The sequence below is a fragment of the Crassostrea angulata genome, chromosome 6 (assembly GCF_025612915.1).
Source record: "Crassostrea angulata isolate pt1a10 chromosome 6, ASM2561291v2, whole genome shotgun sequence".
Classification (NCBI taxonomy): Eukaryota; Metazoa; Mollusca; class Bivalvia; order Ostreida; family Ostreidae; genus Magallana; species Magallana angulata.
In genome coordinates, this window is record NC_069116.1 from 16,450,081 (window position 1) to 16,473,239 (window position 23,159).

General features: G+C 34.7%; 2 protein-coding genes across 5 annotated transcripts in view; one reads left to right on the top strand and one right to left on the bottom strand.

Moving 5' to 3' along the window:
• LOC128188564 (dynein axonemal heavy chain 10-like) overlaps positions 1-17,375 on the bottom strand; it is a 30,466-nt gene extending 13,091 nt beyond the window's left edge. The window contains exons 1-37 of one of the 4 annotated variants that reach the window (XM_052859691.1): positions 17,045-17,375; positions 16,239-16,385; positions 15,231-15,245; positions 13,963-14,135; positions 13,520-13,744; positions 12,567-13,384; positions 12,097-12,310; positions 11,527-11,892; positions 11,162-11,338; positions 10,530-10,713; positions 10,057-10,161; positions 8,961-9,082; positions 8,707-8,793; positions 8,492-8,605; positions 8,224-8,364; positions 7,758-8,107; positions 7,354-7,585; positions 6,879-7,133; positions 6,530-6,688; positions 6,243-6,359; positions 6,007-6,109; positions 5,738-5,916; positions 5,398-5,609; positions 4,947-5,103; positions 4,547-4,780; positions 4,319-4,441; positions 3,985-4,218; positions 3,594-3,820; positions 3,196-3,465; positions 2,836-3,019; positions 2,582-2,716; positions 2,155-2,307; positions 1,514-1,849; positions 1,201-1,392; positions 972-1,090; positions 515-809; positions 131-388 (exon numbers count right to left, since the gene is read on the bottom strand). In XM_052859691.1, the coding sequence (XP_052715651.1) occupies positions 131-388; positions 515-809; positions 972-1,090; positions 1,201-1,392; positions 1,514-1,849; positions 2,155-2,307; positions 2,582-2,716; positions 2,836-3,019; positions 3,196-3,465; positions 3,594-3,820; positions 3,985-4,218; positions 4,319-4,441; positions 4,547-4,780; positions 4,947-5,103; positions 5,398-5,609; positions 5,738-5,916; positions 6,007-6,109; positions 6,243-6,359; positions 6,530-6,688; positions 6,879-7,133; positions 7,354-7,585; positions 7,758-8,107; positions 8,224-8,364; positions 8,492-8,605; positions 8,707-8,793; positions 8,961-9,082; positions 10,057-10,161; positions 10,530-10,713; positions 11,162-11,338; positions 11,527-11,892; positions 12,097-12,310; positions 12,567-13,384; positions 13,520-13,744; positions 13,963-14,135; positions 15,231-15,245; positions 16,239-16,385; positions 17,045-17,261 (7,629 nt within the window). In that variant the 5' untranslated portion in view covers positions 17,262-17,375. Of the gene's footprint in view, positions 1-130; positions 389-514; positions 810-971; positions 1,091-1,200; positions 1,393-1,513; positions 1,850-2,154; positions 2,308-2,581; positions 2,717-2,835; positions 3,020-3,195; positions 3,466-3,593; positions 3,821-3,984; positions 4,219-4,318; positions 4,442-4,546; positions 4,781-4,946; positions 5,104-5,397; positions 5,610-5,737; positions 5,917-6,006; positions 6,110-6,242; positions 6,360-6,529; positions 6,689-6,878; positions 7,134-7,353; positions 7,586-7,757; positions 8,108-8,223; positions 8,365-8,491; positions 8,606-8,706; positions 8,794-8,960; positions 9,083-10,056; positions 10,162-10,529; positions 10,714-11,161; positions 11,339-11,526; positions 11,893-12,096; positions 12,311-12,566; positions 13,385-13,519; positions 13,745-13,962; positions 14,136-15,230; positions 15,246-15,937; positions 15,953-16,238; positions 16,386-17,044 lie in introns of all 4 variants that reach the window. The other 3 variants (XM_052859692.1, XM_052859693.1, XM_052859694.1) reach the window with 3 other exon arrangements.
• Positions 17,376-18,898: 1,523 nt separating this feature from the next.
• On the top strand, positions 18,899-21,687 carry LOC128188567 (aspartate beta-hydroxylase domain-containing protein 2-like). The gene is made up of 2 exons (XM_052859700.1): positions 18,899-19,623; positions 19,777-21,687. The coding sequence occupies exons 1-2, from the start codon at positions 18,936-18,938 to the stop codon at positions 20,001-20,003; spliced, it is 915 nt and encodes a 304-aa protein (XP_052715660.1). The 5' UTR covers positions 18,899-18,935; the 3' UTR covers positions 20,004-21,687.
• Positions 21,688-23,159: the final 1,472 nt, after the last annotated feature.

A 23,159-nucleotide genomic window follows, 5' to 3' on the forward strand; every position in this document is an offset into this window, starting at 1 on the left:
GCTGTATAAATATCACTCAACTGGACACATGCGTTGAACTATTTTTTACCAGCATTTAATTATTCATACTTATAGATCTGAAAATGTGTTTGATATTGAACTAATTTTGAAATTGATATTCATTACTTACCAGGTTAAGATTTGTGAGTGGGACAATGGTTTTCATTTTGTCTCCTTGACGACCATCCAGAATTCCTTCAATGACCATGTCGATCAGAGAAGTGACGTATTTCTCATACAGTCTGTTGAGGTCATCTCTCTCCTGTTTGTTCTGCCGGGAGTTGACATACTTATACCAGAACGGGTCATATCCCAAGTTCTTGGGGTCAACATATACCATACCACACCTGGATACAGTGGCAGGTGATGCATATTGCAGATCAAACACCTGTATAAAGATAAATTACATATTAGCGGTTTATTTCTAGATAATCTTTAAAAAAAAAAGATAGTAAGGCAACTTAATGTAAGTTCCTTTGAATTCAAAAGAAAAATATTAAGCGATGATAATTACCTCAAACAACATAGCACAGTGCTTCTGTAGACGAATTCTTTCACCATTGGCCAGGGTCAAAAGTTTATTGTCATCCATGACAGAGTTCATGTTTTCTACCCACAATGCATCAACATCACCATCATACACAATGTACTTTCTCTCATTTTTATCTGTGGGTTTGTTAATGTCTCTGAATATATTTGAGAGGAGTCCATCGGTCCAGTCACGGGTCACTGGGTCCAGGATACCGTACAGATCAATCACTGATCGGTCCTTGGGATTGATCACAAACAATTTGGTGGGAACTCCCAATCTAAATTGTAAAGCAAGTTAACATTTATTTTGGTATTTAGTTTCCATGCTTCACAGAATTACTTCTCTGTTGCTTAAAATGTAATTTACAATAGATCATTGGTTTTTAGTCAGAAAGTAAAGATAAAGGTAATAAAGCAAGCCAAATCATCCTGAATCTTACTTGGTCTGAGCCTGAGACAGGGTGTTGATGACCACTGACTTTCCTCCTCCAGTGGGTCCTACCACCATAGTGGTATGACGGGTCATCATGGTCTCATACAACTGGACCACTTTGTCCACCTACAATATCAATAATATTTTTATACAAATTTTCACTTTCATACAATACTCTTGTATGTCTACTGACTGATTAACATCACTTTCTCTTTTCCAGTCATCTGATGCATTACCTGGACATCCAGCATTTTGTATCCATTGTCCTCCAGCACTGCCTCCACAGCATCGTTAAAGTTGGGGTACCTGACTCTGGGACAATCCAGGCCAGGGAACAGATCCCCGATGAGCCCCAGGAACAAAGGCACATCCTCAAACACAAATTTGGGCAGGTTCATGTCTCTCAAAGCTCTCATCAGCACCACATCCTATACGAAAGTATTTTGATTAAAAAAGTTGCATTACTTACCATCTCATAAATATGATCTGATTCAATGTCTAACAGATGTGAATGTTTGCTTTAATTCTTGTTTTAAAAGAAAAAATTACCTCTGGCAGGTCAGGAGAGCCTCGTTTCAAGTCACCAGCCATGACCAAGACAGACTTCAGAGCTCTAAGACCAAAGTCATAATGGTACTGTTTAGACAGTTGTTCTTTGGCCAATTTGTACAACACTGTCATTTTCTTGGCCAGAACTTTAGCAGTCAGGAAACCCTCAGAGAACAACATGATCTCACAAATCTGTTGCAGATCTGGCACAATTACCACTACAGGTCTAAAGAGTGCTTTGACAGACTCGGGTAACTCTGTGCGCCCTGCGTATCCAGGGTTCATAGTGATGAAGATACCCACACGCAAATCCAAACTGATTTCCTGGCCTTCAAACTAAAATCAATATGGAAGAAAAAATTCATATTAATATTTTTTTTCTCCACAATAATCTTCAAAAATACTGCACATATGGATATTTCCTCATGATATTAATAGCATGAATTCATGGTGAAAATAATATGGGTATCATATCTTTTTAACGAAATAAGCAAGTAGATAACGGAACATTTATGGGGGAACTTCATTCTCACATTATGAAGTGCATTTTTTAATTACATGTATATCTGTCTCTAAGTTTCTACATTAACTGTATGTAATAGTATCACAAGTCCAAAATTTTACAGAATTGCACAACTTACATGAAATCTTTTGAGCTTGAGGATGAGAGCATTCTGAATGGTTTTGAGCTGTGTTGAGATGACAGACAACACAGATACATCAATACGGTTAAACTCATCAAAGCATCCCCAGGCACCGCACTGACACAGTCCAGAGTAGATCTTCCCTACTGCCTAAGAATCATAAAGATGAAAACAAGGTTAGATTCAAGTTATCTCTGAACTGTTTACATGCATTATAGAATTATTACAGAATATATAAGAATTAAACGCTGAACTTCTTTTAGGAAAAACTTTCATGCAATGTTCTCAATTTGTAAAATCAGTAAAAAATGTAACTATAGAAAGCATAACTACATACAATGTATCTAAATCTTCAATGTTCATTCAGTTTAATTACATTACTTTTGGGAGGCATGTGTTAACAGAAGTGACTAGAAGCTCTCACCTTAAAGTCCATACCCTCTCCACAGTTGGTGACCACACAGAGCAGCCCCAGAGCCTTGGCCAGATCCTTGGTGGTCTCTGTTTTACCTGTACCTGCAGGCCCGGCGGGGGCACCACCCAAGTTCATGGACAAAGCCTGTCAACAAGCATAACAAGGATTGATAAACACTGATGTTCTGTCATGGACATCAAAAGATACTTAACTCTATCAAACAAAATTTGGTGTGTAAATTGTTTTCTTGTAGTGTACATTACCTGTGTGAGTGTGAGATAGATTCTGTCGGTCAGTGGAGTGATGACCAGTCGACCATTCAGACCCATGTACTCGTAGCCATAGCCAAACTCTCCAGTACACTGCCTGACCACCAGCTCATCTGGCTCCTTCTCCCAGTAAAACCTCAGCTGGCTCTCCCACTCAAACTCTTTGGCATCCATAATACTACAAGAGTCAACTTATCATTTAACACAGAGTCAGTTGACATTCAAGTAAAGTAGAGAAAATCATATTAATTTCATTCTGACAGTGGCTGCACAAGTTATATCAAACATGTAAATAAAATTATGTATGTTTAAGGTTACTGTACTCTTTATTATTAAAATCTTTTGGATTTATACCTGTCTCTTACGAATCCATCAATGATATCCCTGGCATGGACATCAATGATGAGCACAGAGTTGAACTTCTTGCGGTCGTTGGAGGAGAGGGGTGATCTGACAGTCACTACAAGGTCTCCAATCTGCTTGTGCTGCTTCTTGGCGTAGTCCTTCAGGGCTGTTTTATGGCCCTTCTTGACCTTCCTGAAAACATCCTCCACTTCCCATGTCCACCACACTTGGTTTCCAGCCAAGCAAATCATACCTTGATATCCCATCATCCAGTCCACTCTGTATATTAATGATAGGAGTCTTGTTAATATCTGAGTATGTTTCTACTATCCATTAGACCAAATCATACATGAAATATTTTTTATTGATTTGACCATGCAAATTCATCATTGACATTTAAAACTAACCTTGTTTTGCCATCAGCACAGTAGAAGAAGATGGCTTCCTTGGTAATTAGTCTGTTTGTACACCTCATTTCTTCCAGTACACTTGTCATCCAGTCTTCCACTCGCCCCTCTGCTGGAACATTCTCCCGAAACTCCATCACTTCACCCTCAGCGGAGATCATAGCCGAGGCTAGGGTCTCCCCATTAGGACCTTGTTGGAATCTTAGAGCAGCAATGTTGTCATACATCTAAAAGACACGGTTCAAATATTCAAAGTTCAAAGTGTATTTTCTATACAAATGTAAAATATAATCATTCCATACAATATCTCAAATTGATTGTGATGCTATTTAAGTTTAAGCTTGATATACAATTCAATTGATAAAGTTTTGGTTTAAAAACACTAATTCACCTTTATCATATGCTCCTGAACACAAGCTGGATCACTGCTACCAAGAATACTGAGCAGTTCATCATCAGAGATGAAGAAGAATCGTGGGAATGCGTTTCGTTTTGAGTCTAAGTAGTCATTCAGAGACTTCTGGCATTTCTCCAGTCCCAGGCTCAGGGCTTCCAGATCTTGTAGTCGGTTGGGAGCATGACAACAAATTTTAATGACTGGGTTTTTGTAGACATCATTCATGATCTGTAAAGAATTTTCAAAAATATAAGATCAAATTCAACAATTTGACTAATAAAAAATCCTTATTCAAAACTCATTTATATCTTGAAATCTTGAAGCATACCTTTTTAAACATTTTGTCTATTTGATCAAATTTCTTGGCTTCCTCTGGTAATTGAGATCTGATATCACCTCCAATGAAAATTCCCTCCAAGTACATCCATTTCCTCTGTACTACCATCCAGACCTTTATGTACAAAAAAACTCAGGAAAATGCAAAAAAGAATCAAGTACAGCTTTTAAAATATATTTCAATGCTTTACAACTTTAATAAGAAGCTAGTTTAACTTACATCTAGAACTTCTGAGATATGAGACAGACTCTTTTCCCAGTTTTGTACAGAGTTCAAGAACGGCCCGACGAATCTGGAGGCTGACATGCTCTGTAGGTTCATTGAGCTGTCATCAAGGATCTGAAGGATCTCATCGACTGCCCCCAGGATCCAGCCCCTGTTGGAGGTCCCCTTCATGTAGGCATGGACTGTGAACTTCATGTTGCTCCACTGCTCATCAATTTCTTTCACTCCCTGTTTGAAAATAGAGTTTAATGGATTTGTAAAATTTCAAGTTTTTATATTTAAAACTTAATTCTTTTTTGAATATGAATATAAATGATAAATATAGTAAGATCATTCTATGTATTGATGCTTAGAGTTATATATACACCTTTCTTAAAACACTAAAATAACTAACCTTTTCGATACCCATTTCTTTGCTGGCCATGGTGACTATCTCTCCAATGGTTTCCTGGAATCGATGGAGCTCCATGGAGAACACATTGGCCAGAGTAAATGTCTCAGGATTGATGTCAAACTTTTGTCCTGTCTTGTTCATCAGCTCCTTCCAATGGCTGAAAGTAAATGAATGCCAAAATAAATCATACACCTCAAACACTTGGAATCCTTTTACATCTCAAAAGCTTCATTCCTAATATTGTCTTGCATCTGCTTCTTTTCTGGGTTTAGTAATGCAACCCAGCCTACATGGAATACTTAAAACATCTCTAAAGAAATCAAAAACACTGGTTTTACTATATCTGATACAAAAATCTCTTTCATAGTACAATGTATAGATTTTTTTTTAGAATATATAATTCCAATGTACTTGGATGTTTAAATATTACAATACAACTAAATGTAGGTACCGTTCTCTAAGAGCATCGTGTTTCAAGTCCACAAACAATGGTAGTGAGTCTCGGAACTCTTTCATCTTAGATTCCACAGCTCTGGCTGCCTGCATGGATTTGACTTCTCTTGGCATTTTACGCAAGCTTTTTAAGAAACCTTCAATACCGTCTTGAAGCACTTGGACATTAAGGTTAGACCATAATGTTTCTGCCCACTGTTCTCTTGCAGCCTGCATAGAAATGAAATGGTTTAATTATTTTCTTCATTTCCATGTTGAAAATTTTCTAGTAAAACATTCTCTGAAATACTGAAATAACATTTTCTCACTATTTTCAAATTAGATCAGAATGAACCCACCTTCTGTTCTTCATACAGAGTGTAAACCATTTCCAATCCCTTCATCTGTTTCTGAACTTCCAGGAGGTTTGGATACATTGTGATTGGTAAATCAAAGAGTTTCTCTGCGTTGGCAAGCTCCTGTCTGGCAGCTTCTAAATCACCGACCTCAACACGGAAAGTCTTCATCAACTCAAGACCTGTAACAAATTTTCATTTAGCAGATCATTAAAATACATATAATTTAATGAATGATCTGGAATAAATGAGAGAAAAAAACTCCCATCTACCTTTTTCTAAGTCTGTACCAACAGCACCTGGACCAAAATCATAGAACTTTTCAGAAAACTTCTCAAGGTCTTTTTTGAAGTCTTGTATTTGGGTTTGTGTGATCTAAAACAAAACAAAAATTTTAATTGGTTCCAATTTTCCCTTTCTCTTTTAAATCTTCATTTGAAGATGCTTCTTCTCTGTAATGGAAGATAAATTTTCATAGTTTGAGAATATATAATCAATAACTGCTTACCTCTGTAAACTTGGTTTTGACGACAGTGAGACCAGCATCAGTGTTCTTGGATTTATAAACCAACTCATCCCAGATCTGAGGCAGCTTGGCTTGAATTTCCTTCTCTTCATCTGTGACCTACAATAATACAAAAAACACTTTTCATGTCAAAAAGTAGGAATTTGATCATATAAAACCTTAATGCATACACAAATTTGAAAGATTCAACACTAATGTCAGCAGATTGTTAAATAATATTAAAGAATCAATATTGAAAATTTTCAAAATAATGATAAAACCCTTCTTACCTCAATAGAATACATGGATAATGTCCTGTATCGTTCCTGGACATCCCGGATTCTAGTTTCCACATCAAGAGACATGCTCTTGATGTCTGATATAGTGGTAAGGACAAACTTGAGGTCTTCTAAAGAACTCGGGGTTTGCTCTAAATCATCTGACTTGTCCTGTAATAATACAAAGATTTTTCAACAAGAATAATACAGAAGTTTTCACGAATACTTCTGTAATGAAAATTATCATTGATAATTTCTATCAAAATGTCTACAGTGGAGCATATCAATGCAGGCTGTGCAATATGCTTGTTGTTACTTAATACTGGTAGTACAGACTATTATTAAGTTATTTCACACTCACATCCAGTTGATCCCTGAGTTTGTAGAGAGATTCTTTAGCAGAGTCTCGCAAGATCTTTCCAAGATGTCCGATCCACTGTTTGGCATGCTCCTTCACAGAAGAAGCTAATGGTCCCATGTGTAGACGAATACAATCCTGGTCTTTGACTAGAGGCAAGGTTTCTACTTCATCTATGGTTTTGTAGTAATACTGCAACTTGTCATCAAAAGCAACTACTGTTGGACCCTTTTGATACCATTTATCAGCAATGGCTTGCTGCAATGAAAAAAAATCTTATCACATAATAATTCAAATTCATTGCAAATTATGGAGAAGTTAATCAAACCCCTTCACTTAGATACTTTAGCCTCCCTTTATTGGACTTTTCCTCCGCCTTGAGTTAACTCAACCCAATTGTTTTGATTCTTCATCATCTGATTTTTATTTTTGTTCAGTTAAAGACTTGGATTAGAATAGCAAAGATTGTAGTCCATACCTTATCAACTTTCCAGATACTTCTGTATTTCTTCCATCTGTTGAGATACCGCGTCATGTTGGTCAGTGTGTTTTTGATGTCAGTCTGAATGGTTTGGACGTAGTCTATGATCTCAGGATTGGCAGAAATGTCAGTGAAGAAACAGAAAACATATGGTTCATCTTCACCTTCCATTTTTTGAGGTGCAGTCTCAATGCAAGTTCCTTGCATCCATCTTACAAATAACTTTGTCCTACAAGTAAATATACATGAACAAAACATCAAAAATAAAGCAGATTGATAAACAGATCCATGCTGCAAAATTGCAGAAAAAATTAAGTTTTACATCAATTTTCTGACAATGATTTTACAGAAATACAGGCAACATGAATAATATCAGCATGCTAAATGTTAGGGATGCTTACCCTTCCACACAATCCCTCACACTCTGGAGTGTTAGTTTGTACACTTCATTGGCTTGAGGATGAAGGACAACATCAGGAGCTGCCAGAAGAGTTTCCACCTGGAACAAGGGTTTGCTAGTCCGTAACGCCACCTCAAATCTGCGTAAATTGCTCATGATTAATTTGGTTAAAGCGTCATACACTTTCTTCTCCCAATAGGAATAATATGCACTTAGTTTGGGAGAACGTCCAGAATTTGTGTGCACTACAAGTCCTTCCATTTTTGTTAATAATGGTCCTATTGCACGATATTTCCTTGCAAGAATCTCAAAATCTTTGCCTCTTTCTCTCTCCACATGTTCAAAATACTCCTGCAAGAGAAACAACAAGCATTTAGCAAGGCATAAAGCAAGACTTTAGAGTGGAAAAATATTTTCCCAAACAGCTCTGACTCATGTTTTATTTCTGTTATTCTGAAAACCCATACCTTGCAGCTAGGCAGGGTGTCTGGGAATTTCTGGGGTGGTGGTTTAAACAAATTACAACACTCAATCATGTGCAGCCTTTGATTAATGTCCTTGGCATTCTTCTGTATCTGGTTGACTAGAGATTCAAATTTACCAATGGCCTACAAAAGAATCGACAGATACTGATGAATATGACATCATCAAAATCAATCATTTTGAAAATATTTTTGCTAAAAACTCATACTCCACTAATAAGTATCAAGACTTATACATCTAGTATATACTTACATTTCTACACTTGAGAACGAAGTCGTTAATACCCAGGGAGTTCCAGTTGAGACGCTTGGAGCCTGGTCTGATCACTCGACGAAGATCTCTCATGTGGTCCTCTAGCAAACTTGTCTGGAATAAGAGACACAACAAAATAACTCAAAATCTAAATGATATCGTTATAAATGAGCATAAATTTTAATTGTCAAGTATTTTTTGTAAGTTTTTTTTACCTCAGCTTGATCCAGAGAGGACAGCAGAGCATGGTATCTGCTGAGCATGAAACGCAGACCCTCAACATAGTTTATATACTTTTCTTCCTAAAAAATACAAGTAAACCAAATTCTTTCAGTTCAAAATGCTGATATTCACCTAATATTAGTTAACTGACATGTGCATTTGCTAAACCATATCCCAAACCAGTCAGATATATGTGAATATGAAGAATTAAAGCTCTAGTTTTCCAGTGGAGTCCTGTCTGACTTACCTGTAGAGCTACATTCCTGGCTAGTTCTGGAACAGAGAATCCTAGTTGCTCCATGTATTTAGTCTCGGATACGATCTCTGTCAGCTGTGGGTCAAAGTCAACCAAGTATTTCAGCTGCACAGCTACAAGTTGAAGTGGAAAAAATTAAAAAATTAAATTCATTTTCATAGGAGTTCATATACCTGCCGGTAGCTTATTATTACTTATGCAATCTCTGCCAACATGAATGAAGTCTTGATCATTTGTAACAATATCAATGGTTTTATTTATAATGAAATTTTTTTAAAAAATATATTAATTTTAGAGAAGATACATAAATCAATTTTAAGATGATACCTTAACAGTGCTGAAGGATTTATGACAGACCAGTTAGTTAATTATAGTGCTTATCAAAACTGAGTGTGTGCTTCATGCAAGTGCAAACTCAATATCAGTTTGTCCTATAGCTCAATTCATTATCTTTTTTAAATGAAGGAGAAAACAATACAGAGTAAAGAGAGTACATAAATGTAATATGTACACTTAGAAAAATACTGTTCAAAACTTACAGTTTAAATTACAAAAAAAAAAAACTATGTGACATAAAAGATGCAAAGTACAACATCAGAAAATTTCTAATTTTCTACTAGAGAAAGATGACTCCATCTACTTCAAATTCTACCTTTCTACAACATTTAAGAATAGTAAAATTTAAAAATAAAAACAAAATAAAAAACATCTACAACTTTCTAACATCAAGATTCTTCATTTTTTAATGATACTCTTAACAATAACTTCCATGAAAAGTTCAATGGCATCTTGATTTGCTACAGCTTAGGCTAAGCACATGCAATATCTAAACAGTGCATGGTGTGTAAGATATAGACAGTCAATAGAGAAGAGGTTCAGCGCAGGGATTCTGTAGGATGGTTCACACTTTAAAGAAAATTCACACCTGATTTAGAACTTAATAAAAATCACATTAAAAAACTCTGTCATAAAGTTATAAATTTTATTTTTCCATTTGATATGCCGAAATCAGGTGTAAATCTACAAGTACAAGTCTGCAAGATAAACATGTCTAACAAATTAGTCGCACGGCAACAGCATTGTTTACCCTGGTTACTCTGATCAGCTGACTGATCAGCTTCCTGATTTTCTCCCTCAGTTTTTGCACCATGGTGCTCTTGGTCTGGGTTTATATTTGCATGATGCTGGTGTGCTATATACATGAACAGAATCACATTACATGCAACTGCATGCAAGATTTCAGACAACTTAGGCTACACATGAGGGGCAATTTACATACACAGATACACAAGTACAGTACTGTATATCTATGTACGGGTAGATGATACATTATTAGTAATCAGCAATTATTTGATCTGTTTTCTACTTGTTAATTAAATTTATCTACTTATATGAATGAATAAAAAAATATAAAAGATATAAAAAAAAAAGCTTGATGTTGCGTATAAATGTTATCATTTTAATATAAAAAAGCATTTAGTATAATAAGAGCTAATTATAATCAACCTTTACCCAATAGAAAGTAAAATGTTACAACAGTTTTTAAAGTTAAGCACATACCTGCTTCATCAGCCTCTTTTTGAGCAGCAGCTCTCATTTCCTCTGCAGCATGGTGGGGCTTGATCAACAGATTTCTCTTCAGCAGAGATGGCAAGTGTTGCTCTACACTCTGTCTCCATTCTTCATATTTCTGATCTTCATAGAACTTCATTTGACGTGCTACACTAAGGTATTTTGCTCGTGCCTAAAAAGGACCAAACAAAAATTATTCATTTTTTCTGTAAAGTAATTTAACGTACTTCGTTAAGGATCTAAAAATCATAGTTTGACCTTTCACATCTTTAATTGTTTCCAATCATTCAGGTTCATCCCAATGAAATATTAATGTATATATAATGTAATAAAATAGAATGTAGGCAGAGTCCCAATCCTCAAACTTAAAATTATGCAGTTGAAGAGGAAGACTGAGCTTATACATTTAGGTGCCTAAATTTTTTTATGTGTGTTACTCATCTGAAACTGTCCAATTCTCAGAATATCTAACAAACATTTTGGACTAAAAAGTTGATATTAAATCAAGAGTAGCCTGCATCATAACTTAACTTACTAATTTACCCAGCTCCTAAATCTACTAATATGTAAGTACAAAACCTTGCAAGGAATTGCCATAATAATAACAGTATATCACTTACATGTTTTCCCATTTCACTTTGCATCATGTCTTCCATGGTCAGAAAGCGTACAATTGTGTGCTTGATACGATGAAATAATGATCTCTCCCAGAAAATGGCTCCTGCCACAGGGGGATGGTTCTTATGTAATGGAGGATTATCTTTCTGAGCTTGAAACAACTCATCCATGGTTGTCACCTATTAGAATTAAGCTGAGTATTAATCATTTTCATTATAAAAAACTTGCAGAAACTTTTAAAACATGTACTGTATAAAAGAAAGAACCTCATTACATTGCTGCATATATCCTACCATATAGCGACATTAATGAAATAGAAATTGAATTTGATTAATCAGATGACTTCTAAGTTTTAAATAGAATATACCTCTTTTTCATATTGCACTAAAATATCTTTGAATTTTTGCATCATCTGATCATTGATAGCTTTTCTTGATCTGATGTGCTTAAAGTTGAGCAGCATATCAAAGGCCCCCTCTGCTGATCTGAGAGACTGGAATGATTCATCAATGAACATCTTGGCCTCGCCTTCGATGGACTCCACCTGCTTGTAGAAATGTTCCATTTGACTCTTCCAGGAGTTTTTGTACTGAATCTCAAATGGATCAAATCCCACTTCCTGCAGTGGTTTGACAAGGTTGTCTACTCTCAGCAAAACTTCTTCAATTCTTTTGGGGTCACCGGTAACAGCTTTAAGCTCAGGTCCAAAAATATTGTAGAATTCCTCTAAAACCTATATCCAAATAGGGAAAAACAAATAAAACTATTATATGAGACAAAAACAAAACAGAGATACTTAGATAAATGAATGATGTTTCAATTACATACTACTCTTCATTTTTTCTCCATGAACCTTGAATAAGATTTTGCAAAGTCACTAAGGTTCCAAGAGTCTCCACCACTAAGCTTTACTGTACTTCATGGAGAATGGACTTACCTGAGCAACATCGTACAAGTTTTGACAGATGACTGCCATGTGGTCTGTCCTCTCAAACAACTTCTTTCTGTCAAACTCCCATCTTTGGTCCCGCCCAGAGGCCTCAATTTTGGCTCGGACCTCAAAGTATTGTTCTTTCCATACCTCCAACATTCTCTTAGCCTCAGAAGTTTTGACTTTGACTTCTTCTGTGTTTGTAACCGGACCTTCCCCACTGTTGATAAAGATGAAGAAATCAAACATAAGAAATATTGTGAACCTTCTGTCTTCAGTAAATAAAGTATTTGTTATACAGTAACACTTGTTTATATATACCGGTACATGTATTCCCATTCTCCAGTATTGGACATTTTTCACAGGATACTAAGAATATCAGTTGCAAGAAACTGAGAATTATGCCCCCATGACTTTCTTTATTGCAAGATTTACTGTTTCAGTATTGCCAACATCTCAATCAGCAAATTCCTTACCCATAAATAGTTCTGATGTTGATCACTTTGCTAACTCTCTCAGCCAACTCCCAAGCAATCCTGCTCATAAGAGGCACCATCCGTTCATCTTTATTGTAATGTCTGGAGATAATCCAGACCATGCGTAGGGCATTCATCATGGAAGGAATAGTCTCTATCACTACCTGGAATGTAGCTCCATGGGTTATATTTTTGAAATGCCTCTCCAGAGTGGACAAAAATCTCACATTGTCCTTGGCCTCTACATAATACTTGTTTAACTCTGGCTTTAAATCTGTAAAATCCACTTCCACTTGATTATAAATTTCAATCATTTGAGCAACAATTGGTAATTTTAGCTGCTCAGTCAAGGCACTCAAAGAGGCATTTCTTTCCCTCCAAAAGTCAATTTCTGCCAATGGACCTTTCCCTTGTGGAGTTTTCTTCAGTTCTGCATCCAATGCACCTCTCACTTGCTTTGCCCATTCAGAACAAGAGTCTTTGATAACTGTCATTAAATCATTATCTGCCAAAATTTCTTCCAATTTCAAATCACCAAGTTCAATCTCTGGAATCTCCAATCTCACTTCTCCTTCAATCTGCTGGATGGTTCTATTGATTCCAGAGGCAAATTTCTGCATGTTTATAAGAAACTCATCTCTCAACATGGCTTTGGCTCTGGATTCTGCCACATTAACTTTGGGTTTTTCCTCTTCCTCCCCTTCCTCTCCGGCCATGGAAGCTTCTGTGGCCTTGGTGTCTGCCCTGCTTACAGCTCTAGCTTCAGGTTTCCTCTCACCATTGCGATGTTGGTTGTATGACAACAGTGGCATGTACACCTACAATTAATCATTTATATATAAAATCTTAAACATACAAAAGGCAAAATTACATAATATTCAAAATAAAAAAAAATAATTAAATACTTCAATTTACTATCCTTCTCAGAAAAGTATTAAACAAACATAATTTACCTGAGAAATAATCTGCTCAAGCATAACAAGAGAATGGCCATTGAGAATACCCATTTCAAAGTATCCTGGGAGTTCAGAATTGGCCTCCTCTGAACTATTTGGGAGGGGGACCATCCCTGGGGTATTCCTCAAGAAGTACACACTCTTTGTGTCAGCCACTTCCTCTGGGAGATGTTGGTAGCACATGTACAGATAGGTCCTCATCACTTTTTGAATGATGATTTTCTGTAACATAAATACATATTAATTAAGTCTTCAAGAATCAATTGAATCTTCCATATATAAAAAAAAATCATGAAGAAAGAATTAATTAGCATCATGTTTTCGTGCACACTCTACTGCATGGTTTATTTTTAAGGCAAGGTACATGTATTTTTTGACGACGTCTGACAAAATGAATTTCCTTATATTTCTAAAACATTTGTTGTTGGGAATTCCCTTACTGTTTTGGGCTGTTTGTCTTCAGGGTTTTCCTCCTCAGCTCCCTCACCCTCGGCTGTTTCCCCCTGGTCACCCCCCTCAGATTTTCCTCCATCGCCTTCCTGAGGAGTCTTGGCTGCATCATCAGCACCATCCTTATCAGTGGTCTCACTTTTGGCACGCTTCTTTCGTCTCCCTATTAAATTTTTGTTTGATAAAACAATTAACACTTGGAAATATTCATCTTTAGTATATATGAGGTAACCATTTACAAATTTACTTTCAGTTAAAAAAAAGCAAATTTCAATAGTAAATATTTCATTCAAGATAAAAATTTCACTTAAAACTTCACATTAAACAATACAAAAATTGAGTAACAATTCAATTAACTTCAAATCATTGAAAATATTACATTTAATAATACAATGATACTGGAATACATTTTTCTTTTCTTGTTGTGTACATCTAAACTCCTAAAGTAAGAACTCAAATGTTCATACAAAGCAACTAATTTTGTTTATTTTACAGTGTTCAACAGCTAGTATCAATATCATGTAAAATCAGATCTATCATTTGGTCAAACACACTTTTCATTAAACACTTCAAAACTTCAAGGGTACTTGTAATTCAATGGTACATTGTAATTCAGTTTCACTCATTCATGGTTAATCAAATAAGCAAATGTATCAATTTATTATACTTGTTTGGATTATAAATATTTTGGTTTGCCAATCGAAATCTAAATGCAAATGCATTCTTTGATTAAATATCAAATATACATACACGGTACATGGAACAACATTCAACAACACTCAATCCTGATTAAATATTTGACACATATAGAACTTGTAAAAACATCAAAAGGAGTCTAACAATTGGATATTGCAGCAGGGTAAGGGGTTCAAATCTCAATCAAGACTTCAACCCATGGAATTTAAGAATCAAAGAGCTTTAAGCATATTTTTTTCCTTTCTTCTCAGAAAAAAGACTATTTTCTACATGCAAAGTATCAAAGAAATGAAATCTAATTTCAATAGGTGCAGCGTGCAGTTCTACCTTTACAATCCGTATAATTACCTATATCTGATATTGTTTCTAGTATATTTTATTTCAACATTTGATTTGATAATGGTGTGATTCATAGTATTAAATGCAGACTGTGACTCACTTATAATATGTCTGTTCAATTCTTGCCAATGTTAATCAATACTGTTAATCATTGTTATAATTATTCTCAACAGACAGGTACAATCAGCCAGGGTTAAATCTACTTCAGTGGAGTGGAGCTTACCTGACGAAGGAGTCCCTATATATAGGCAAACAGCCAAATATCAATTCATGTGTCAAACACATTCACTCACAATTTTTAAAAAAAATGCATTTATCATTATCATATTAAACAAATTGATTCTTTTAATATTTGGTTCAACATGTTTTGACAGAACTTTTATTCTTAAAATATTTTTTGGCAAAAATTCTTACTGATAATGATAACTAATATATATGTGTCCCCTTAAACCTTTGCCCTGCTCTGAACACTTTAATATTACTATAGAAAGTGGGTAATGAATAACATGAAAACAGCACAATTATGTGAATGACAATTTCTCGGTGAGCATTTCCAATCTTGCAAGGACAAATTAAAACTTAATTTGAAAGATACTATTACAGAAAATGGATAGGTCTCAATGATATAACTATTATTTAAATTCATTTTTTTAAGTTCAACTAAACTCATAGGGATTTACAATGCCTGAACCTCAGATATGATTCCAATAAGGTTATAATTTTTCTATTATGTTTTTTTCTAGCCTCTAATAATACTCAAGAAAATCTTCTATTATCACACACCCAACACATCCCATTTCCAATAATTTTATTGTAACTGTATATAAATATTGCATATATGTATAATATATAAACCAGTGTAGTAGTCCCCAAGTCTTCAAATGCCAATAGCATTTACTCTAGCTAAAACAAGTTCTCCCTTCACATTACCTTTTCTACTATGGCCTAGTTTTTCATATGAATATATACACAGGTATTAGTATAAATGTTTGATTATTATACATGCATTAAAATCAAAAGGAACATTAGAGATCTTATACAGTATATATTTTTCTGAAAATCAATTAAATGATATTGAAATAATTTTAGAAATAAGTGATACAACAACATATACAACTATATTTAAGAAAATAAAAGAATGAAGAAGCTAGAAACTACCATTGTTTTTTGATAATTAAAAAAAATTAACAGATTTTTAATACAAAATATATACTTGAAATTGTTAAAGTACCTTTCCTTGATGTTTCTTCCTCTTCCGTTGGACTAGAGACAGTCAGGGGCTGTTCCCCTAGTGGCTCTCCCTCCTCTGCCTCTTTCTGTTCCCCCTCTGTCTGCTCTGTAGGCTCTTCCTCCTCTTCAATGTCTGGAATTTCTGGCTCTGGATGAAAAAAAATAATAGATAATACTGCATGAAGTTTTGTATAAAAGATCCCACAAAATTACAACATTTAAAAAAATCTCAAATTATCAACCTGTAAAGAGGAAATGTAGACAAATAATATAACTGAATTAGGCAGTTGAAAAATTCACCACCCCTATTGATTATATCATTTATAAAAACTATATACTTGCTTCTCAGTGTAACTCTCAAAAGAGGCACAAATGCTATTCAACATTTCCAATATTTTAATTGCTTCCACCATTTGTTGTTTAACGTTTTAATAATCTTAAATATCTTTGACCCAAACTATATATTCATTGACAACAGAATAGAAATGTCCATTTTTTTTAAAAAAAATTTTTGTTTTTTTTTTTAAAACGCTCTCTCTGTCTACAGGTTTCAATACACAGCCAAACTGGAATTTTGCATCGCAAATGACATTAAATGATGGCAAAATTGTGTTAGCAGGTAACAATAATAATAATGTTGAACAAATGAATAAAAGATGTCATATCTTCCAAGTATAAAAGACTGTAAACAAAGTCTCTGGTTAGGCAAAAATTTTTTTTAGGAAAGTGAGAGAGGAAAAATCTAAGAATTTAGCCACATATATTGATGTCAATTGTTTTTAAACATTAATTAACAATCTAACATACCACATTCTACTTCTACTTCCTCTTCTTCTTCCCTGATTATTTTGTAAAACAGAATCGAAGACTCGGTGTCTTCTGGTGTGTCATTGAGGAATTTTCCAAGACCCCTTTCAAAGACACCATCATCTCTTTCTAGTAATTCTTCAAAAACTTCAGGTTCTTTGATGTCAAGGGCCAAAGCAACCTGTTTTCCAACCCATTCGAATCTCGGATCATCCATTGTGATAACTTAATTTCATGTAAATTTATCGGTTGTTCATTTTCTATTAAATATTTTAGTTCTACACAACAACCTGGTAACTTGCAGAAGTTTTGGTATGTTCAATGGTTTTATACATCCGCGCAATTGAGTTCTTGGTACAAACTTTTGAAACAATATAAATTATCCAAGACGTTTTCCTCAAAACACAAGTATTGAGCGATTTAAAAATTTTTGGCAGTATTTTGTGTTATCATTATTAAAATAAACTGAATTTAACACGTTCTGCGTATGAATACCGCGCACCGCACTCTATGAGGCCGCCATGTTGTTGAAATGCGTTGCTATTGACATTTTTCACAAAATGTATGGAGGCTTTGAAGGATTATGATGAATAAAATTATAGAAAACAAAGAGAAGGGAAGAGAAAATGGATTTATGACTGTCGTAAATGAGTTGACGATATATGTCTACTTTTGTTTGTTTCTGAATGCACCATTTTTCAATGGCGTCGGAAGCAAATTGAAAGTGGGGGGGGGGGGGGGGGGGGGGCTAGATTAATCCTCAGACAAGCAAAAAAAAAAAAAAAAAGAAATTCCAAATTCCTAATCCTTGGGAAGGCGGGGGGGGGGGCTATTAGTTTACCTATACCTATGACTCCAACTTCTCATTATTTTCATCTTTTCAAGGTAAATTTAGGAACAATTATATGTTTGCTGCGAGAAAAAGTTGGGGGGGGGGGGGCTGAGGCTGAACCCTCTATGATGCTATGTGCCTAATGGTTAGGCATAGGCGTCGGAACCGGGGGGGGGGGCTGGGGGGGGGGGCTTATACTAACCATTAGAAACATAGCATGATAGAGGGTTCAGCCCCCCCCCCCCCCCACTTTTTCTCGCAGGAAAGATAATTGTTCCTAAATTTACCTTGAAAGATTGAGAAGTTGGATTTAGAAGCAGACTAGCCCCCCCCCCCCCCCCCCCCCCCCCCCCACGGATTATGATTTCCATGATTTTGGGAATTACTTTTTTTTTTTAAATTTCTGAGGATTAGTCTAGCCCCCCCACTTTCAATTTGCTTCCGACGCCAGTGTTAGGTCTAACTTTGCCAAAAAAAAAGTTGAGCCCCCCCCCCCCCCGGTATCGACGCCTATGATTTTGCGTTTTACAAAAAGAACTTACGACAAAGTCGTAAATGTTATCAGTCTCATGGAACGGTCTTTAATGAACAAAAATATCAAACCATCTATTTACAACTATTTTGATTTACATTATCATATTTTATAATTATTACATTAAAACATTGATTAGTTTGTGGTTAATAAACATTCATTAATTAGGTCGTAAGTCGTAAGTTCTTTTGTAAAACGCGGCCCAGAGATACATTTAATATTGATTTATCATTTTTACCACATAAAGTATTTTCTCTTGTTGTGCATTCCGTCATAACCTGTCAATAATTTGAAGAAAAAAATATATGCAAAAAAATTTGGTAGCTTTAAAAATATGATTTTTTTTTTTTTTTTTGTTCTTGTAAGATTTTTCTCATTTTCTTTTTCTTTTGGATAATATTGGACATGGCTGTTGAGAGTCTCCATAAGTCTCATTCGGCAAATTTCAAGATTCATTCGCCTATATAAGTGAAAAATGGATTGGCTGAGGTGTTCCGAGTAATAGAACGTGTAAAGTGAAAGTAAACATGATGTATATATATGCCTTAGGCATGATTGTATTTCTGTGTATTTTTGTGATTGCGTACTTCATAAAAAGGAAAAATAAGATATCTAAAATTACCGAGTTTTCATCGTGTAGAAATCCTAACTGTGTCCGTTGTGTTCAGTATCGCCAAGTTACTGTAAGAGCATGTGAGCGGTATCACCAATTATGCCAAATTCAAGCAGATATTTCAGATGCAACTCAAAGGATTGCAAAATCTCTGACCAGAAATTCATTACACTCAACTTCAAGTCAGTTACTAGAAGAAAACGTACCAAATCCTCTGGTGTTCGATTTGAAAGAATTGAACCCTACCGAGTTTTACGAAATGTGTTCTGATGTTCGGTTAGCAGACGATATCACAGTTTTGGAGGAGAATAAGGAGACTATTTTGTCAGATTTTCTGAACATTAACAAGCCACAACACCAAGAGCGTTGGTTGAGGAATGACACTCCTGAGGGGCAGTGGCGTGTTTTTCACCTCATCAATCAAGGAAAAGTTATGGAAGAAAACATTAAACTTTGTGATAAAACTTTTGAATTAGTTTCTAAATTACAGGGTGTAATGAAGAGGAATGTCTTTGGAAATGTCGTTTTTTCAGTGATTAATCCGGGAACAATAATTTCAACTCATTATGGGCCAACTAACATCAGAATAAGATGCCATTTAGGTATTTATAATTTATAATATATACATGTATATGTATGTGTAGTATGGATAATCAATCTGCTGAATTTTATATGTGAATTCTAGTCAACAAACATTATATTTTGATTCATATATTCAAATTCTTGGTATTTGATATGTAATTTTATCTCTACAGGCTTAATAACCATGGATGAATGCATCCTAACAGTTTCTGGGATGAACAGAAAATGGCAGACAGGCAAATGCTTACTATTTAATGATGCATTTCCTCATGGAGTCACCCATCTTGGAAGTGATGAAAAAGGTCCACGTTGTGTACTTATTGTGGATCTCTGGCATCCAGACATCACAATGCAAGAAAGGAACTCAATAGACTATATTTTTTCTCCTGTTAATGAGTAGCTGTGTGATTAATGTTGTGTTCACCTTTTCATTTATGATGTATCTATGTGATGTCTTCTGTGATGTGGAGAAATGAAAATAGTACATAAAATGGAAGGAAATTTTATTTCTCACAGTGGAACAGATGTCACAAATGATCTGACACATCCAGTCCTGGCTGCATGGTCTGACAAGGCCATCTATAGAACATTGTTTCTTTGACTTTTCCCAACAAAATGACTTAGAAAAATGTCTCAAAATTCTATATACATTTATTAACAATCAGCAAATCATTTTTTAATTTCCAAAAGTTATGCCCTCTGTCTTTTGGTAAAACCCCATAGAATTCTCAGCGTAGTCTTTGCAGAATAGGTTTGGTATCTACAGCCAACCAATATTGTTATAATATTTCACGCCTACAACAAATTGAAATGCATGTAGTAGGTGCTGGCCTTTGTTAGACAGGTAACTTTGTCATCTGAAATTAAAAGTCTCTTTCCACCATCTTCTATTCTGAAAGCCCCAAACATTAAAAATCAAAATTAAAAAGACTTCATTCCAGGAGTGAGAAAACCCAGCTGCTTGCTAGCATAAAGAGTCAGATTACAGTAAAACACTGTTATAACGAAGCACCAGGGACGGGCGATTTTGCTTCGTTATAAGCGTAATATGTTACATCCGTCAAGTTTACAACATGAAATATAGTCACGGGGAATAAAAGTCACTTCTCTGTAAGCGTCAATTCATTATAAACGTGTTCGCTATAACCGTGTTTTACTGTATTTGGTTTCCCCTCTTGACCTTTAAGTTGAACCAGAAAAAGAAGATTTTGCAAAAAGTTTGGATTGGTCATCTTGCATACAATTTTTTAAAATGTGCATGAAAAAATAGCAGTTTATTTTTTTTATTGATTATACATTTATAACCCCCTTTACTATAAATCAGTTGAAGCCTTTCGTCATTAACAAAATTAGATGGAGAGTGTCAATGCTTTAGAATTTAATATTATAATCGAAATAAAATCACCTTTTAAAAATTTTCAAATGGTATAGTATACAACATTAAAAAAAAATTTTTTAAATTAAAAATTGTAAATGCCATAGCGGGTTTCGAACTTAATCCAATTGCGATATGCTGTTAGACAAAATGAGAAAGAAAATATTTAGATACCAGTTTGCTGAATTTATTGACGTTTATTTCGATAGACAAAGTCATGATATGGAGGCGTCCAATATACTACCTTATAATTTGCTCCTTTTGTCAGAAAGCTCTTTCTTTTCTATAGTTTATCCTACAGAAAAAAATTGGGATCCGATTTTTTAATATTGCAAAAAACTAATTATATCCAGCAAATCTACCCGGTAGGTATAGGAAAAGTCGATGTACTGCCGTGTTCTTCTGCATTGCACATTTTGGGAATACGTCATGATTCATTTTGTAACAAGTAGTAAAATGTTGCAAACATAAAAATGAGTGCGTTCTTTCTACTTTATATTCTCTGGCGAAATAAAAGAAGTTGCAGCTACTTTCACAGGCTATATGGTAAACTATTTTTTCTTTGTAATTGCTTTTCTTCGTGTTTCACACAGGTATAATGCTAGTAGTTGCACCATCATTGGAAATTTTTAATTGTCACCCACATCTGCAACCCGGCTATGTAATATGATTTTTGGTAATTGTAATTAACGTATTGTTCAGCACATTACTTGTAAAGAGCCGACGTTAAATTAACACCTTTTCCATATTTTGACGTTTTATTCTTAAATTATATCCATTAATAATTTGCTAAAAATAAAGGACAAGAGCGTACAAGGCCTGACAAATTCCCCTTGTACACAGTATTTAAAAATGGCATATGAACATTTTAAAAATCTTTAAATTTGAAAGTGTGCATCAGTATATGTCTATTATAGAACTGCATTCTCTGACAAATAAATAATAAACATTAATACATGTACTTGGTACTTATCTTCTTTGGTTTATTTCTAACATTACAGCATGATCTCATACCTGTGCTTTCGCTTTTTTTATCCGACATAATGTGTCCAGAACATGAACATTATGTAATTGTTGTCATTAAATAAATGGTATTTGATATTTTTTCTAATAATCCAATAAAAAAAGCAAAAAGTTTTTACTAGTTAAAAGCTAATGAATTAAAAATCTAACGCCGACTAAACCCTCTCCATGGAGAAGGATGGACTACGAGCCTCCGCCTATCACAGCTAGCTATGTTGACACATTCATGTGCTGACGAATAAATTTAACTGTTTGGCAATAATTAGTAAAGTAAAACGTTTTTGGTGAAAACCACGAATTTGACCAATTTTGGGTCTAGACTCCATAATCAATAATAAAAAGAAATGAAAACTTATTCTTTAAATAAAAGTACTTTTAGGATGGAGTCAAGACCCATTCATACCTAAATTTTGCAATTTAGAACAGTGAATGATCCAAGATTTTGGCATAAAACGTTGTGTAGCTTAAATTGGAAAGCTATATCTGTCGTGTTTATAGAATGAAAGTCAATATTGACTACGAGCCAAAAACTAATATTCTAACTTAAATTGAAATTCTTTCGTCTTTATTGCCCAGAGGGGGGATAAACAACGCCTTGTATGCCCCTGTTCTTTGAAAACCTCAGGAAAGTTCTTTTAAAATTAAATCCTTCTTTTGGTAATTGCGTTTAATTACACGACTAAAAAAGGGTCTGTTGACTGACTTAATGAATTAATTTGAGATGACATTAATTAAAGTACCGAGTTTGTAATGTTAAAAAAATTGAAAGGTGTTTCAAATGAAACAATGATCCCACATGCCAATCCTTTTCCTATTATCTATCTGGACTGTCTGGTGAGCTTCATGGTCCAATATAGTTATAGGAGTCGAAGTATATGATGGTTGATTACTCGGATCTTTTAGTCAAGTGGTACATATTGTATATTTGTGGCAACACACTTTGAAAAAAATAACGCACTTTGAAAAAAAATTTCAAAGTGCGTTAAATTTTGGACAAAATCACCGCACTTTGAAAAAAAATTTCAAAGTGCGTTAAAATTTGGACCAATTTAACCCACTTTGAAAAAAAAAAATTCAAAGTGCGTTATGAATGTACATCAAAATTTTTTAGTATCGAGATACTTAACGCCCTTTGAACAAAACGTATAAATCACAAAT